This window comes from Antennarius striatus, chromosome 5 (genome assembly GCF_040054535.1).
Source record: "Antennarius striatus isolate MH-2024 chromosome 5, ASM4005453v1, whole genome shotgun sequence".
NCBI classification, from domain to species: domain Eukaryota; kingdom Metazoa; phylum Chordata; class Actinopteri; order Lophiiformes; family Antennariidae; genus Antennarius; species Antennarius striatus.
In genome coordinates, this window is record NC_090780.1 from 17,324,096 (window position 1) to 17,338,452 (window position 14,357).

The 14,357-nt window shown below is 42.2% G+C and overlaps 1 protein-coding gene across 3 annotated transcripts in view; it reads left to right on the top strand.

The window, feature by feature from the left end:
• Positions 1-14,357, top strand: part of LOC137595116 (low-density lipoprotein receptor-related protein 1-like) — a 74,956-nt gene that overhangs the window by 24,358 nt on the left and 36,241 nt on the right. For all 3 annotated transcript variants that reach the window (XR_011035386.1, XM_068314966.1, XM_068314964.1), the window contains exons 3-12: positions 429-566; positions 1,391-1,504; positions 1,831-1,959; positions 2,120-2,383; positions 8,018-8,180; positions 9,892-10,114; positions 11,451-11,640; positions 11,738-11,881; positions 13,042-13,278; positions 13,633-13,813. Coding sequence is in view for 2 of the 3 variants with exons in the window: in XM_068314966.1 (XP_068171067.1) it covers positions 429-566; positions 1,391-1,504; positions 1,831-1,959; positions 2,120-2,383; positions 8,018-8,180; positions 9,892-10,114; positions 11,451-11,640; positions 11,738-11,881; positions 13,042-13,278; positions 13,633-13,813 (1,783 nt within the window). In the remaining variant the exon portion in view is untranslated. The remainder of the gene's footprint in view (positions 1-428; positions 567-1,390; positions 1,505-1,830; positions 1,960-2,119; positions 2,384-8,017; positions 8,181-9,891; positions 10,115-11,450; positions 11,641-11,737; positions 11,882-13,041; positions 13,279-13,632; positions 13,814-14,357) is intronic.

Here is a 14,357-nt window from a genome sequence, read left to right on the forward strand (position 1 = left end):
ACGCTGAGCCTCACGTCTTTGTGTTTAATATACAACTTTAATCTGGCGCACATTCAATATACATCAACTGACAATTAATAATACAGCCAAGATGACCGAGCATTTGGGTTAGAGAAGTGGTTTGACTTTAAACAGTGATATAATAGAATGTCTCTCTGTGTAATTTGGAGGAATGTGTGTAGCAGTGACTTGTATTAATTTAAAATGTAAAGGATCATCATCCCAAAAGGCTTTCAGTTTGTATTGTTTGATGTATCTATGCAACATTCCATCCCTTTTCCTGAGTTTCTTTCCCAAAGCTTCAATTGGAGAAATTTAGGACATTATTAAATGCATACAAGAAACCAATGGAATCACCTGTGTGGGAATTGATCTAATAACCAGGAATACAATCTGACCCTGGCCTTGTTTATGTTTGCCCCCCTCAGGTCCTCACAGTACCGTGTCGCGATGCCCTCCCAATGAGTACCAGTGTGGAGGAACAGAACTTTGCATCCACATGAGTAAACTGTGCAACGGGGTACCGGACTGCACAGACGGTTGGGATGAGGGACCGCACTGTAGAGGTACATCCGTCCCACCCAAACATGGTTGGGATACACAAGTTGACAGCTTGTTAATATTTCAGTTCTTATGCTCATACTGTGATATTCTATGTGTTCCTTATTTATTGTACGAGACCGTTAACACACCAGCAAAACGGTTTGTGTGTCATATGTCTGTGACTGTCTGAGAAGAGTTGAGTAGGCTTTAATCCAGCCTGATAAAGCATCAAATTAGGGAAGTTTTCATTTCGAAAACCAGAAAGTAGGAAGTTTTTTGTGATGAGGCTTAACAAAATGTGGCATCCTTGAGAAAAATCTGCTGATTTTGCAAAAGAACTTTATATCTTAACTAGATAGGTGAAGTGTTACTGGAACATATAAATACTTAGGGTCAAGGACTTCCTTTGTTGGAGTCTAAGTGAACATGATTAATAGATGACTCAAACCTCTGAGTGTCTCGAGTCTCAGATAACTTTTGTATAGATGATAATATTAATGTAAATATGACTCCTGAAAGCTCTGGATTGGATTTAGTGATGGTTTTTTTCCCCACACACACACTTTAGCAGTCTTCAGAGCTATACTTTCTAAATGCACAGCTTTCAGTAGCAGCCCATTCAGTAGTAGCCTCTCATTGTATTCAGCCAAATAGCTACCAGCAGGATGAATACAAGAAGCAATCCCGGTATGGTCTGAAGGGTTTATAGTTCAACTCATTTTCAGCTGAAAAATGACATCAGCAACAGGAGAGAGACATGAATTTACACCTTAATAGCACGTTTTACAATCTGTTGCGTCTATTCTTCAGCAGATTATTACAAAAAATCATTCCCTTCTCTCTCCAGAGTTTGCCTCCAATTGCTCAGGATGTCAGGAAAACTGTGCAGTGACTCCAGCAGGGCCGGTCTGTTATTGTCGAAGCGGCTATGAGATCAGTCCAGATGGAAGGACATGCAAAGGTGAGTCCCAGTAAGCGAGCGCCAGCTTTCTGTGGCACCTGAGGTTATATATGTGTCAAAAATAATTAGTAAGTCTGCAAAAAAAAATAAAAAAAATCTCATTTCATTCCGGTGTGAAGAGGCTGAATGACCACAGGGTGTCAAACAGAAGTTTGCATCAACTGTTCAGGAATTCCATATCAGTCCAAACTTTTTTTGGTAATTAATTACTAAGTCATTCAGAGACAAAGCTGTAACTTCACCAGACGATGAATGTTTTATTTTATTTTCTGCTGTTACTGCTTTGCTATATCTGAGCATTAAGACCAGCTGGTTCTGTGGTTTAGATTTCAATGAGTGCAATGTGTATGGGACCTGCAGTCAGACCTGTACCAACACTGAAGGGGCCTACACCTGCTCCTGTGTGGAGGGCTACTTGTCCCAGCCGGACAATCGCTCATGCAAGGCCAAGAATGGTGAGTAAACCACGGGGGCGGGGGGACTGTTTGACAGCAGCTATGAACACACGGTTATGTTTTAAAATTGGGTGCAAGCATGGAAACATTTCGACACCTTGAGGGAGAATGAAAATGGTGACTCATGTCACTTAGTGAAGGTTGTCTGTGTTATCTCTAGTGCCGGTAGAGCGACTGCCTGTCTTGTTGATCGCCAACTCTCAGAACATCCAGGCCACCTCCCTGAGTGGCACCACAGTCCACAGCCTTCTGTCCACCAGCACCAAACAGACCACGGCCATGGACTTCCTCTATGCCCAGGAGACTGTTTGCTGGATCCATGTGGGAGACTCGCCCTCGTCCACACACCTCAAATGTGCCAAGATCCCCAATCTGAAGAGCTTCACAGATGAGAGGGTTATCAACATCTCCCTCAGCCTGCACCGTGAGTACACAACAACATCCACCATCAACAACACAACAAAAAGCCAGCAGGCACTGATCTCCCAAACGTCTCACGATATTCTCAACTGAACACAGCAATCCCTCGCTTGTTCGCGCTTCAAGATGCACGGCTTCACTACATCGCAGATTTTTAGTATGTAGTCACGTGATACCGTACGTGCATGCTATTGGCTGACAGCTTCCGGAAGTGCGCTATGTTCCGAGACTCACGGAACGCAGGAAACATCCGTGAAACAGAAAAGTGTTTTAAATTGTCTAAAAGAGTGTGGGAAAAGGTAATACAGATATAAGGTGGCTTAATACCAGTATGGGGAGGGTTCATAAACATTTAACTTACCATAAATAATAAAATAAATAGTTTGACGCTATATAGTGGAATTTCATTTTTCACAGGGGGTCCTGGAATGTATTTACACACATGCTTGTGTGTGTGTGTGTGTCAGGCTTTCCAAGGTCCTTTTTACCTAAAAATAAACCTTGAGCTGCAGGCCTCAGCTGATCCTGACTTTGAATCATTGCAATAAAATGATGTGCTTTACATTCTTTGCAGATGATTCTACTGAATTCTTCAGTCTGAATGTTCGTACAAGGATTAATTTAAATTCATCCATTCATTTTCTTGTAGACAGTTGTCTGTCTGCCTTGAGGGTCTCAGGTCTGCTTGAGCCTGTCTCAGCAGGCTACAGGCAAAAAGTTGGGTACACCCTGGATAACACACCAACGCTTGCAGGGCCACAGGAAAGACAAACTAACACACGCTCTTACACTCACACCTTTGGACAACCCGGTGTGACAGATTCACCTCGGCTACATGTTTTTGGAGCCGGAGAACTCAGTAATATAAAAAAAAGTCTGGACTGAGAGGAATTCAACCCAGGATCTTCTTGCTGAGAGGCAACTGGGCTGCCCACTGCGCCACAGCCCATTGCTGAAAATATTTTTTCAAATTGTAATAGATTAAGCTAAAAGTTTCAGAAGGGAAGCTAAAACTGAACACAATACCTGCTGAAATCCTGAGTTGCTCTGCGCTTTGGCTGAAGCCCGTGAGTCAGAGCCATTGTGACACTCCACACACACTCCAAGCAGCTGTGATTTTCCATGGCTTGAGTTTCATTTCAGAAAACACTCGAGTCTTTTTGCCTATAAGAATTAAACTGAAAGACTTGGCGATGGAGGTCTGAGCGGTGTTACTGGATGCAGTAGTATAGACATTCTGTGGGTCAAAAGCCTTCCCTCCCTCCCTTTATCACTTCTTCTTAGGAGCTCATCTTGTTGCCAACATGCTCTCTCGGCTTGTCTTCAATCAACCACAGAAACCACAGAAACAATGCCTTTATCCACTGACAGGCAGCATCAAGTTGGTTGAAACTTACCTGCAAACATTAATTAAAGCACCTTTCTGTTCAATCCCCTCGTCTTCAGAAGGCTGCAGATTTACTGCAGTTGTTCGTAATAAGCTGCCAGCTGTATTTCCCTTCTTTTGCATCATCTTCAGTTGCAGGAATTGTGACTGGTCACATCGACTCCGCAACCCTTTTTTTTTCCACATGAGCAGAGGATGCAGAAATAACAGAAGTGACAGAACGATGGCAGCCCAGCCGCTCTGTCTTCAACAGCCCTGTAGAGTATGTTGTAGCTGTCATTTGGAAATATTCAGATTTCAAACCATATAATATCAGACAAGGTCCAAACACCTCTTTGTCTGTTTTTAAACGTTCTAACTGGGTATTACAAAATGATCAAAACATCCCTGCAATCTGCCTGATTGATTTTGTAATAGAAAAAAGACATTGCAAATTACTCATGAATAACATTGCATTGATGAATGGAGAAAAACATGTATCTGTTCCTAATAACCCTGGTCAGAGTAATAAAAAGAACATGGATTATCGCTGTGGATGTCATGATGAGATGCTCGGATCACATCGGATTTGGCAATTTAGCAGCCAGAGTGACGCTCCTACAGATTCTGCTGTCGCTCGACGTCTGTCGCCTGCAGACAAGCCGTCTCACAATATATACACTGCAAAAGGGCAGACTGTTCTTATCTGTTCCAGTGCATAATGTGGCCCGAAGGCTCAGACAGCGGTGCTGCTCTCCTGTCATACAGTGTGACAGAAAAGGAGGAGTAGGTTTATACTTGCAGTCAACAAGAAAGATCCAGCAGCAACAAATGGTCAGGGTGAACGTACACTAAATGATGTGTGTGTGGTTGGAGTGACTCATTCCCTCAGTATGCCACAAATGAGTTGTCCAGATGTGTCTTCACTCCTCCCCTCCACCCCCTTCTCTCTCTCTCTCTCTCTCTCTCTCTCTCTCTCTCTCTCTCTCTCTCTCTCTCTCTCTCTCTCTCTCTCTCTCTCTCTCTCCCTTTCTCTCGTTACACTTGCTTTGACTTTTGTACCTATGATCCCACATTCTGTTCTCACATTTTAACACACTCTTGCTCTTGGTCTACATTTGAAAGTGTCCAATCCATGCTCCATGGCAGTAGGGGAACACACACACACACACACACACACACACACACACACACACACACACACACACACACACACACACACACACACACACACACACACACACACACACACACACACACACACACACACACACACACACACACACACACACACACACACACACACACACACACACAAACTTTCTGTCTTTCTCTTCTGGCCTTGTGTAGGTTTTGATTCTCCGTAGAACCACACACAGAAGCATAAAGTTGTGTGGTTTTTCTTTTTTTTGTCTGCCTGCTTTTACGTGTCGCCTTAACCATATGGGTTGGCGAGATTAAGTGGGGGTCGAGGCTAAAGCCTCAACACTTAAAATGGGACAAATTAGAGGCATCAGATGACCTCCTCTGCTACTAGTCTGAGCCGATGTTAGCGCCTCACTACGAGCAGAGGATCCCTGCTAAGATCTTTTAGGCTCATTTGTGCTCCGACACACACAGTACAGTTTGGATACATCAGGGCGACATCTTTTTTTTTTTTTTGTGAGACCAACGGGAGCAGAGACGAACAAGAAAATAAGTAGAAAACAAGTTGTTTAGAGAGAGCGGGGGGGGAAATGAAGAAAGCAGCCGGTTTCTGTTTTGTCAATTATGCCGTGTTGTTTTTTATAGCATAGTTTCAGACAGAGAGAGAGTTGCAGTTAATGAATCCAGACTGTTTTTCCACTTCAGGAGAACAGACAAAGGGGAGGGACAGCGAGAGAAGGAGAAAGAGAATGGGAGGAGATACGAAAGTCTCCAGTTTTCCTTATGTGTGGGCATCTATAAAGGGATTTCACTAACATTTTTGAATACTATTGCACAATTGCTTCTTTCCTCCCCCAACTTTGTTGATCCATTGCTTAATCAGTGAATCAGTGTGCTGTGGGGCAGCTGGATGCACTTAAACACAGAACTCAGTGTTAAAAATTGAGAGCACGTTTGGGAATCTGGACCCTGATTCCTGAAAACCTCAGAAATGTTGCTTCACAATGATTCAGTTACGTTTCTGGAAAGTAGATCTCTCTCTCTCTGTCTTTCTCTCTCTCTCTCTGTCTCTCCCCCCCCCCCCGTCTCTCACCCTCCACACATCTTTTATCTTCTTGCTTCATTTCAAACTTTTTCATCCTTTCCTCACTTCTTATTTGCATTTTTCTGTTCTTCTTCTTACATTTTTTTTCTCCATTTTCCACTGTTACTAAAATAAAGGTGTTTTCCTCCCCAGGCAGACTCTTCAGAATGTGTCACTTTTATTATATATGTTCTCCTCTGGAATTGCAGTCATTTTTCCAGAGGAATCTGCTTTGTCATTTCCCCCACCAAAGATTTACTTTCCTGTTAAGAAAATTGATCCTCGGTACTCCCCTGGATCCCAACAGCAACCTGATCGCTCTGGTAAATACAGGTACACCATCTTAATGGCCGTCCACCCTCAGCTCTGAGTGCTCCTTGAGCGAGGACTCCCGTGGCATGATGAAGTGTGTGGGTCTGTGTGAGTGTGTGTGGACGGTCAGTGGAAAACAGAATAGGTGGCAGCTGTGAAAATACAAATCTTGTGACCTGTGAATCCCTCCTCCCCACACTTCTCTGTGGCTCGCTCACTCAAATGTTGAGTTATGTTTTATTATCTCTTAAATATTTAAAAATTCTGCTGTCAGAGGTACTCAGACCTTTTACGTAAAAGCTGAACCATTACTAACCAAAAATATGTGTTTACATGTTAACGTCTTCCATTCAAAGTGATTGTAATTACTTCCATCCACCTTTTTGAAGACGAGCCGATGGGTAGGGTCTGCTGGAGCCAATCCAAGCTGCGGTGAGTGGGGTACACCCTGGTTGTGGCACCAGTTCATTGCAGGGCCAATGCTAATTACTGTACTTATATTATTTTAATAATGAATCTACTACTACTACTATTACTACTTTTAATACTGTACTACGAATAGTGCAATGGGATGACTTCTGTAAGCACTATTACTATCACTATTACTACTACGTCCACAAGGTTTACAGACTCATATACAGTATTTATGTGATCGACCTTGACATTGGCTTCCATCCTGTGGCTCAAAAAATTTCTGTGTACTGGAGCGTCTGGAGTGTCTTTCGATATTTCTGTAATTTTAAACAGTTTATTACTTTTTTAGATAGGGCAGGGGATTATGAGTATTTTGTGCTATTTCTGACTTTGGATCTGCACCAAGCATCACCCACACCAGCTACAAATTTTGTAGTTATAAATTTTTAATGTTAGTTTGTCAGATATCCCCAGCTGCAGCTGACAAATACACACGGTAGTGTACAAAACAGTAATACCCTCTGTATGTAAGAGTACTGTATACTGAAGTACTTGAGGGGAAATACTCACTACTTTAAAATGGTCTTTTTGGACCTTTAATATCCTTTCTTAACTTCAACAACAGCTTTCTGTCTCTGATCCTTGCCTCAGACAGTGTGGCTGAGCTGATGTTTGAGAAAAGGAAAGTAAAACAGGAGAGGGAGGTATATTAATTTCTCATGTTATATTTTTCAGTATTTTTCTTCCCTTGCAACCCTTCCTTTGTGGTTTCTTTAACCATATTCAGAATGGTTTGTACAGAGTGGGGGTATTTTTTTATTTATTTTACAGCTTACTGGTCTCTGTTGGAATCCTTTCAGCACTTAAATATTTGATGTGTTTGCAACCAGGTGATCAGTTTTGATCGACAGATAGGAATCTGGTCGTTTTTGGGTGTTGAGCTTCGGGAAAATAAGGAAACTGTCCTCCTGTCATCTTTTAGCTGCAATTACAGCAACATTACACTCCTCTAGGCAACAAAGCACGCGTCCCATTTCCTGTCCACTTATCAGATTTTGAAAGACACATGCCACATAGACACTTGTAATTGGTGTTGGCTGTCATCTTGTTTGTCAGGTAAGAGAACTTCTCCTGAAAGTATTGACAGTGTGTGTAGTTGTGGTTCGAGGAGCTGACACACAGTGTTTTCCCCTCACATAATCATGAGTTGAACCATTGCACCATTAGTTGAACTATCTCACCCTGAATTTTAACATCAATCGAAAGGAATCAACGTCTGTTCTCCTTTGTCTTGTTTCAACCCTTTCCCTGTCCAGATGTGGAGCAGATGGCCATCGATTGGCTCACCGGAAACTTCTACTTTGTGGATGACGTGGACGACAGGATCTTCGTGTGTGATAAGGACGGGCAGACATGTGTTACCCTCTTGGACCAGGAGCTGTACAACCCTAAAGGCATTGCCCTGGACCCCACCATGGGGTTGGTTTCATTTCTTTCTGTTTCGTTCTTTGACACACACACACACACACACACACAATCAAAACACCCATCAGATTTCGACATAAACCCATCAGAAATCCTCTTCCAAGTTTTTCACGCAAACACATAGTTCAATGAAAGCAAGCGGCGTGAGGCGTCAGTCATCTGCTGTTGTTGCCTAACTTTGAAACTAAGAGGTGAAATGGGGGAAAAGGCTGAAAGGAGGTTTGCACATTGGAATAATTGAGTACAGATGTTGTGTTTGCTCTGTGGTGGTGGTATGCTGACTGCATGTGTTTGAGAGTAAAAGCATGCTTTTGTTACTCTTTCCAATTGAATTCCTGAAAGTGTGTGTATATCCATGGTGCGTGTATGTGTGAGTGTGTGTGCGAGAGAGAGGGAATGTTTGAAACGTTGGAGAAAATAAGCAGTATAATGTGAGACATACATTGTTTTCATTCATTCCTTCTGCTAGCTGCGTGGCTTCACTGTAGAAGGATTTTTGTCGTAAACTTCTTTATCTTCAGTTTTCAGTGTCGCCATCTGTTGACCCACTGAATTTCTTTCTGCACTGTAAACGCTACTTAAAGAACGATTGCTTATTGTGTAGAGGAACTATGAGTGCTTTTTTTATATGCTAATCTAAGGTTGTACATCAGATGATTGCTCTGGGTTGTGATCAGGTGCCTTAGTGCAGTTTTCAAGGGTTTGGGCGGTGCACAGAATGTTCATAAGGGAATCCCCGATCGCCACCACGTCCAGTTTGGGAACAACCCTGTTTTAAACTCAAACGCTGCCTGCAGCTCCGCCCGTAACCAACTTCGTCTCCCACACATCCCATTCCTGCCATGAGCATGGAAAGGATGCAGAACCCTTTTTATTACATCCTATTCAATTCCATTTTGCTACAGGTGTGGTTTGGACCTAAAAGCAGTGCAGCAGAGGAGAAGTCCACATTCATAGTTTTAATAAAAGCAGAATCCAAAACCAGGTAGTCAGGAGATCAGGCAGGGAATGGACAAACAGGCAAAATCACATGATAATCCGAGAATGTTAAGAGTAAGACAAGTTACTCCTATTTGGCCCCGAACTCTGATTGGAAATGGGATGCTTACGACTGCAGAAACAAAGGTGACAGGAATGAGTGGAAGTGAATTCAGAAGAAACATGAGGGAAAAATGGAACTGGGGCCGTGAAGCAATTCACTCCAAAATCACTTGATCAAACTCAAACTCTTTTTTTAGACACAGACACAATAATGGAGACGTTGGTGGTTGTTATTGTGACCACATAAGTGGAGTGCTCACCACTCATGTGCCCCCCAACCCCTGGTTTCATTGATCAGTCCTTAGATACAATGTGTAGCTGTGTTTGTTTTGGCGTGAGTGTAAAGCGGAATAATCATACTGCCACTCACTTGAGAAATCTGTTCCTTCAGAATGCTGCCAGCCGCAGGAAGAAATGTGAGGGTTACTGAGTCCAAATTATGGACTCCAATACCTGGAGAAATTTTGAATATGATCACTTGAATCACTAAAATGTAATCCTGCCAGCTGCCTCTTCTCAGGAATACTTAACTCTCTCATTTTGAAAAGCTAAATTATTATTGCCTCCATGTAATAAGAACTGAGCTCAGTCTAATATAACAAATCCAGAATGTTAATTTAGTCTCCTGTTCAGTTGGTCAGGCCTGATTCTTCTCTCGTCACAGGAAGGTGTTCTTCACAGACTACGGTCAGATCCCGAAGGTGGAGCGCTGCGACATGGACGGACAGAACCGAACCAAGCTGGTGGACAGTAAGATTGTCTTCCCCCACGGCATCACGCTGGACCTGGTCAGCAGGCTGGTGTACTGGGCAGACGCCTACCTGGACTACATTGAGGTGGTGGACTACGGGGGCAAGAACCGACACACCATTATCCAGGGACTGCTGGTGAGAACGACGGCATTGGAAGCGCTGCACTCCCAGTATTACTGCCATTATCTTCCATTAGCAGGATAGGCTTAATAGTCTCAGAAATATATGAAAATTCTTCCATGACTGGAAGTTGGGACCAGATTTTCAAATAAAAAAAGACAAATTCAATTAGGGATAATTGATTATTTTTGGTAAAACTAATAATATTCCCTCTTCTGATGTCATTAAAATTTCTTTGGCAAGATTAAAAGTGTGAGCCAGCGGTTAAGTATTACTGCGCTAAGACCTCTGGTGTGGTAGAGTTCCCTCCCTAGTATTTCTGTAATAGACCTAATGTTTCTCCTGTGTGCTGTGGGAATGTGTTCTTGTCCAATGAGTTATGAGCAGCGTGAGAATGGTGGACGTTTGGCTTTTCATTAAAGCGCCTGATTAATAGCGTTAAATGTTCAGACTGTTGATGCTGCAGCACAGTGGTTCTTAAACGCGTTATCGCTTTTAATGCGATCTGTGGGAAGTGATGGTTTTCATTTACTCACTGACCTTGAGGGCACAAATATGCACACTTGCACACCTCACCAGGTCTGACTATGTGTGTGTGTGTGGACCTGTGATAAGAACTCCATCCATCCACATCCTTCAGGTTATAGATCACAGAAATAATTCATTTTCTTAAAGTAAATAAATATGTGATATTATCTGTTGATCCTGTGTGACATAACACACAGGGTTCTTTATTTTTTCATAACTAATATTGGGCTGGTTTTCTTTGTTTTTATCTGTGTTTGAGGTCATATTTGATCACGTTTCATAGCAGCTTCCATCCATGGTCTCCTCAGCAGACTACTTCTCTTCAGCCTCTCATACCAACCCTTTTTATCTGTCTGTTTATGGCTGAGTGACCTCCACATAGCCCGCTATGATAAACCACAGCAGCATTTCATGGTTCATGCTGCTGCAGACATAGCCTCATGGGACATTGAGTCACTGGCCTATATTTATTCAGATGAGACAGCCTTTGCCCTTCCTTTCATCTTAATTTTTGTCAGATAGATGTTGGTTTGTGGCCTAAATGCTTCTAGACACTTCATCGCTTTATGCAATTTCATGCCATTGCTGCAGAAAATGGAGTTTATGAGCCAAAGATAGGTGGCAGAAGAACTGCAGGAAACAAGTTAGCCGCAGTTAAACAACACAGCACACGATTTAATGAAAGTAATCTCAAAAACAATACCTCTACTTGATGCTGCTTACACTCTTATAAAGTAAACCTAACCATGATCTTCCATGAGAATTCCCAGCCAGCCTCCCTCAACTCTGCAATTATCTCCACTTCCTTTTTTTTGTCTTTAAGATTGAGCACCTATATGGACTGACTGTCTTTGAAAACTATTTGTATGCCACCAACTCGGACAACGCCAACATGCAGCCTAAAACCAGCGTGATCAGGGTCAACCGCTTCAACAGCACGGACTACCAAGTTGTGACCAGGGTGGATAAAGGAGGAGCGCTCCATGTGTACCACCAGAGACGCCAACCCCCAGGTAGACGACACACACTCAGGCAAGCACACACACCTTTACAAGTCACGTACGTCTGAATGCTGTTTCAGCACCTTTTGTCTTCATTCTGATTGTCCAGTGCGCAGTCACGCATGTGAGGTGGACCAGTTTGGAAAGGCAGGAGGGTGCTCAGACATCTGTCTGCTGGGAAACGGTCACAAGACCCGAACGTGTCGCTGTCGCTCCGGATTCAGCCTGGGTAACGATGGCAAGTCCTGCAAAAGTAAGTTGAAATGCCGTTGGTAATGGAACTGTGAGGACGTTTCTGCAGCTGCAAATCAGAAACAATCAAGACATTTTCTTTTAAATCATCTGCAAAGAAACTCAAAATTAATAGCTAAGAATTTGAATTAGATAAAAACAATGGATAAACAATTGAGCTGCTCAGCTAAAAGAAAACACTTGAAATTGTTACCATAAAGTGATCACTTTGCAGTTTAATTTTCATGTAAGTGTATTTAAGTAAACAAATGGGTAAACAGAATAAATAGTCTGCTAATGCTAATTGTTGCATAGTTTAAATAGCTTAAAGTAATGTCACACATTGAAATAGCTTGATAAAAGGACAGCCAGGGGCCTGACAAATCAATCACAACACAATTCTGAACCTTCTTCCCTTTCTGGGAGAAAAAGAAATGCCAAACCCTGGAATTTTAGGTTACATTATGAATTCCACGTATCCTATCCTAGCTCTTCTCAAATGAGAAATGAAAAATGAAAAGGTACTGTTGGATCCAAAGACAATTTAAAATGTATATTGAGCTATTTTAATTCGAACTGTGTCCTCATACATTTCATAGTGTTTCCATGTTTTATACAGCGATTCAAGGACAGAAAATCCAGTTTCCATTACAACGAAATACAACATTTTTTAATAATCACTTTTATTGTCAAAAGATAAACTGCAAGAATTTGTGACTTTAGTGCTTTGTGGACTTGTGCTAATAAAAAGGTCCCTGAGTTCATTTGGTTACCCGTGATCTTTACAATATACATTGATTTCTATCAAATTGATGATTGGAAGGGTTGGAGAGAATTTGCTCTTGAGAAAAGCGTCTTAATGGGAAACTCCAACTTGTGGTACAGTGTTTCAACTCCTGCCATGAGGAGCTCACTGCATCAGTCTGCAGAAAACTATTTCCATAATGACAACATAGCATACTATAATAATATAATTAGGTAAACAAGACATCGTAAGTGCTGAACATTAAATAAGGATAGTGAAAGATGTGGGCGGTACACAGGATACACGCACATGTTCACCCATTGCTGTCTAACGAAATTTTGGGAACAACCCCATCATGAGCATAGGAGCGGTAAAAGAAGTTTTGTTTTTTACTGTTTGAATTCATGACCGAAATCTTTCTTTCCCTTTGTCTGCAGAACCTGACCATGAGCTCTTCCTGGTCTACGGTAAAGGTCGTCCAGGGGTCATCAGGGGAATGGACATGAATGCCAAGGTCCCAGATGAATACATGATCCCCATTGAGAATCTGATGAACCCCAGAGCTCTGGACTTTCACGCTGGGAGTGAATTCATTTACTTTGCCGATGCCACCAGCTACATCATTGGGAGACAGAAGATTGATGGAACAGAGAGGGACATCATTGTAAAAGAAGGTGGGGTAATGACAGCTACAGTACTTAGATTAAAATACATGGTGGGAAACACTAAATGAACAAAAAATGTGTACAGAAATTTTCCAAAAGTTTCCAAGAAGCGATAAACTACAATAACCTTTAAGAAAATTTGTACATTTTACAACATATGATTTCCATTTTAGCAAAATTTTTCCATGTTATTCCAATGAAAACAAGAATTTTGAAGGAATTTAATCAACATGACTTTAATGTACTAATGCTGGTAATTCACCTTTTTCCAGGATACATTTAAGGTTCAAATCTAAAATGTTCAAATCAGTGACTTTATGTCCTGTAGTAAAAGTCTCCTCTGACTTTATGTGTCTGGCTCAGGAATTCACACAGTAGAGGGCATCGCTGTGGACTGGATGGCTGATAACCTGTACTGGACGGATGACGGGCCGAAGAAAACCATCAGTGTGGCGCGCCTGGAAAAGGCCTCGCAGACCCGTAAAACTCTCATAGAGGGGAAGATGACTCACCCCCGAGCGATTGTTGTGGATCCTCTGCATGGGTAAGTGGGTTTTGGGGTGAACGTGGGGAGAGGAGGAGAAAAGAGGTTCGGATCATTGAACAACATCCAGGTCCAGGTTTAGTGTTGCACGATCCAGATGGTGCTTCAAGTGGATGCTAGAATAAATGTGATGCTTGTAGTGAGACATAATAATGGGGGGTCATATTCACCCATCAGTTGTCTGATGGCTCATCCCCTTTGTCACGCTGTGTGTGGTTTTATTGCTCGCCGCTGTTGATGAGCGTTGTGTGTTTTTCCTTGTTCGTTCCGCTCCACCGTCTCTTGCCGAGAACGTTACATCGTTTGTTTTATTTGTGTCAGTGACCAGATTATCCTGATTATACATAATCACACACTGTTTGTTTAAGATGTTGAGGCGTTTTGTACGTGAAATGATTTTCTATACAGGCTTGCTAACTGAGTTATATCCTGCTCAGGCTATTTCAAATGACTCTTGGCATGTATGGATTTTTCCTATTAATTTGACCCGCTGGGCTTTTTCCCCAAAAAATATATGCTCATAAACAAACTCGCTCTTTGGATT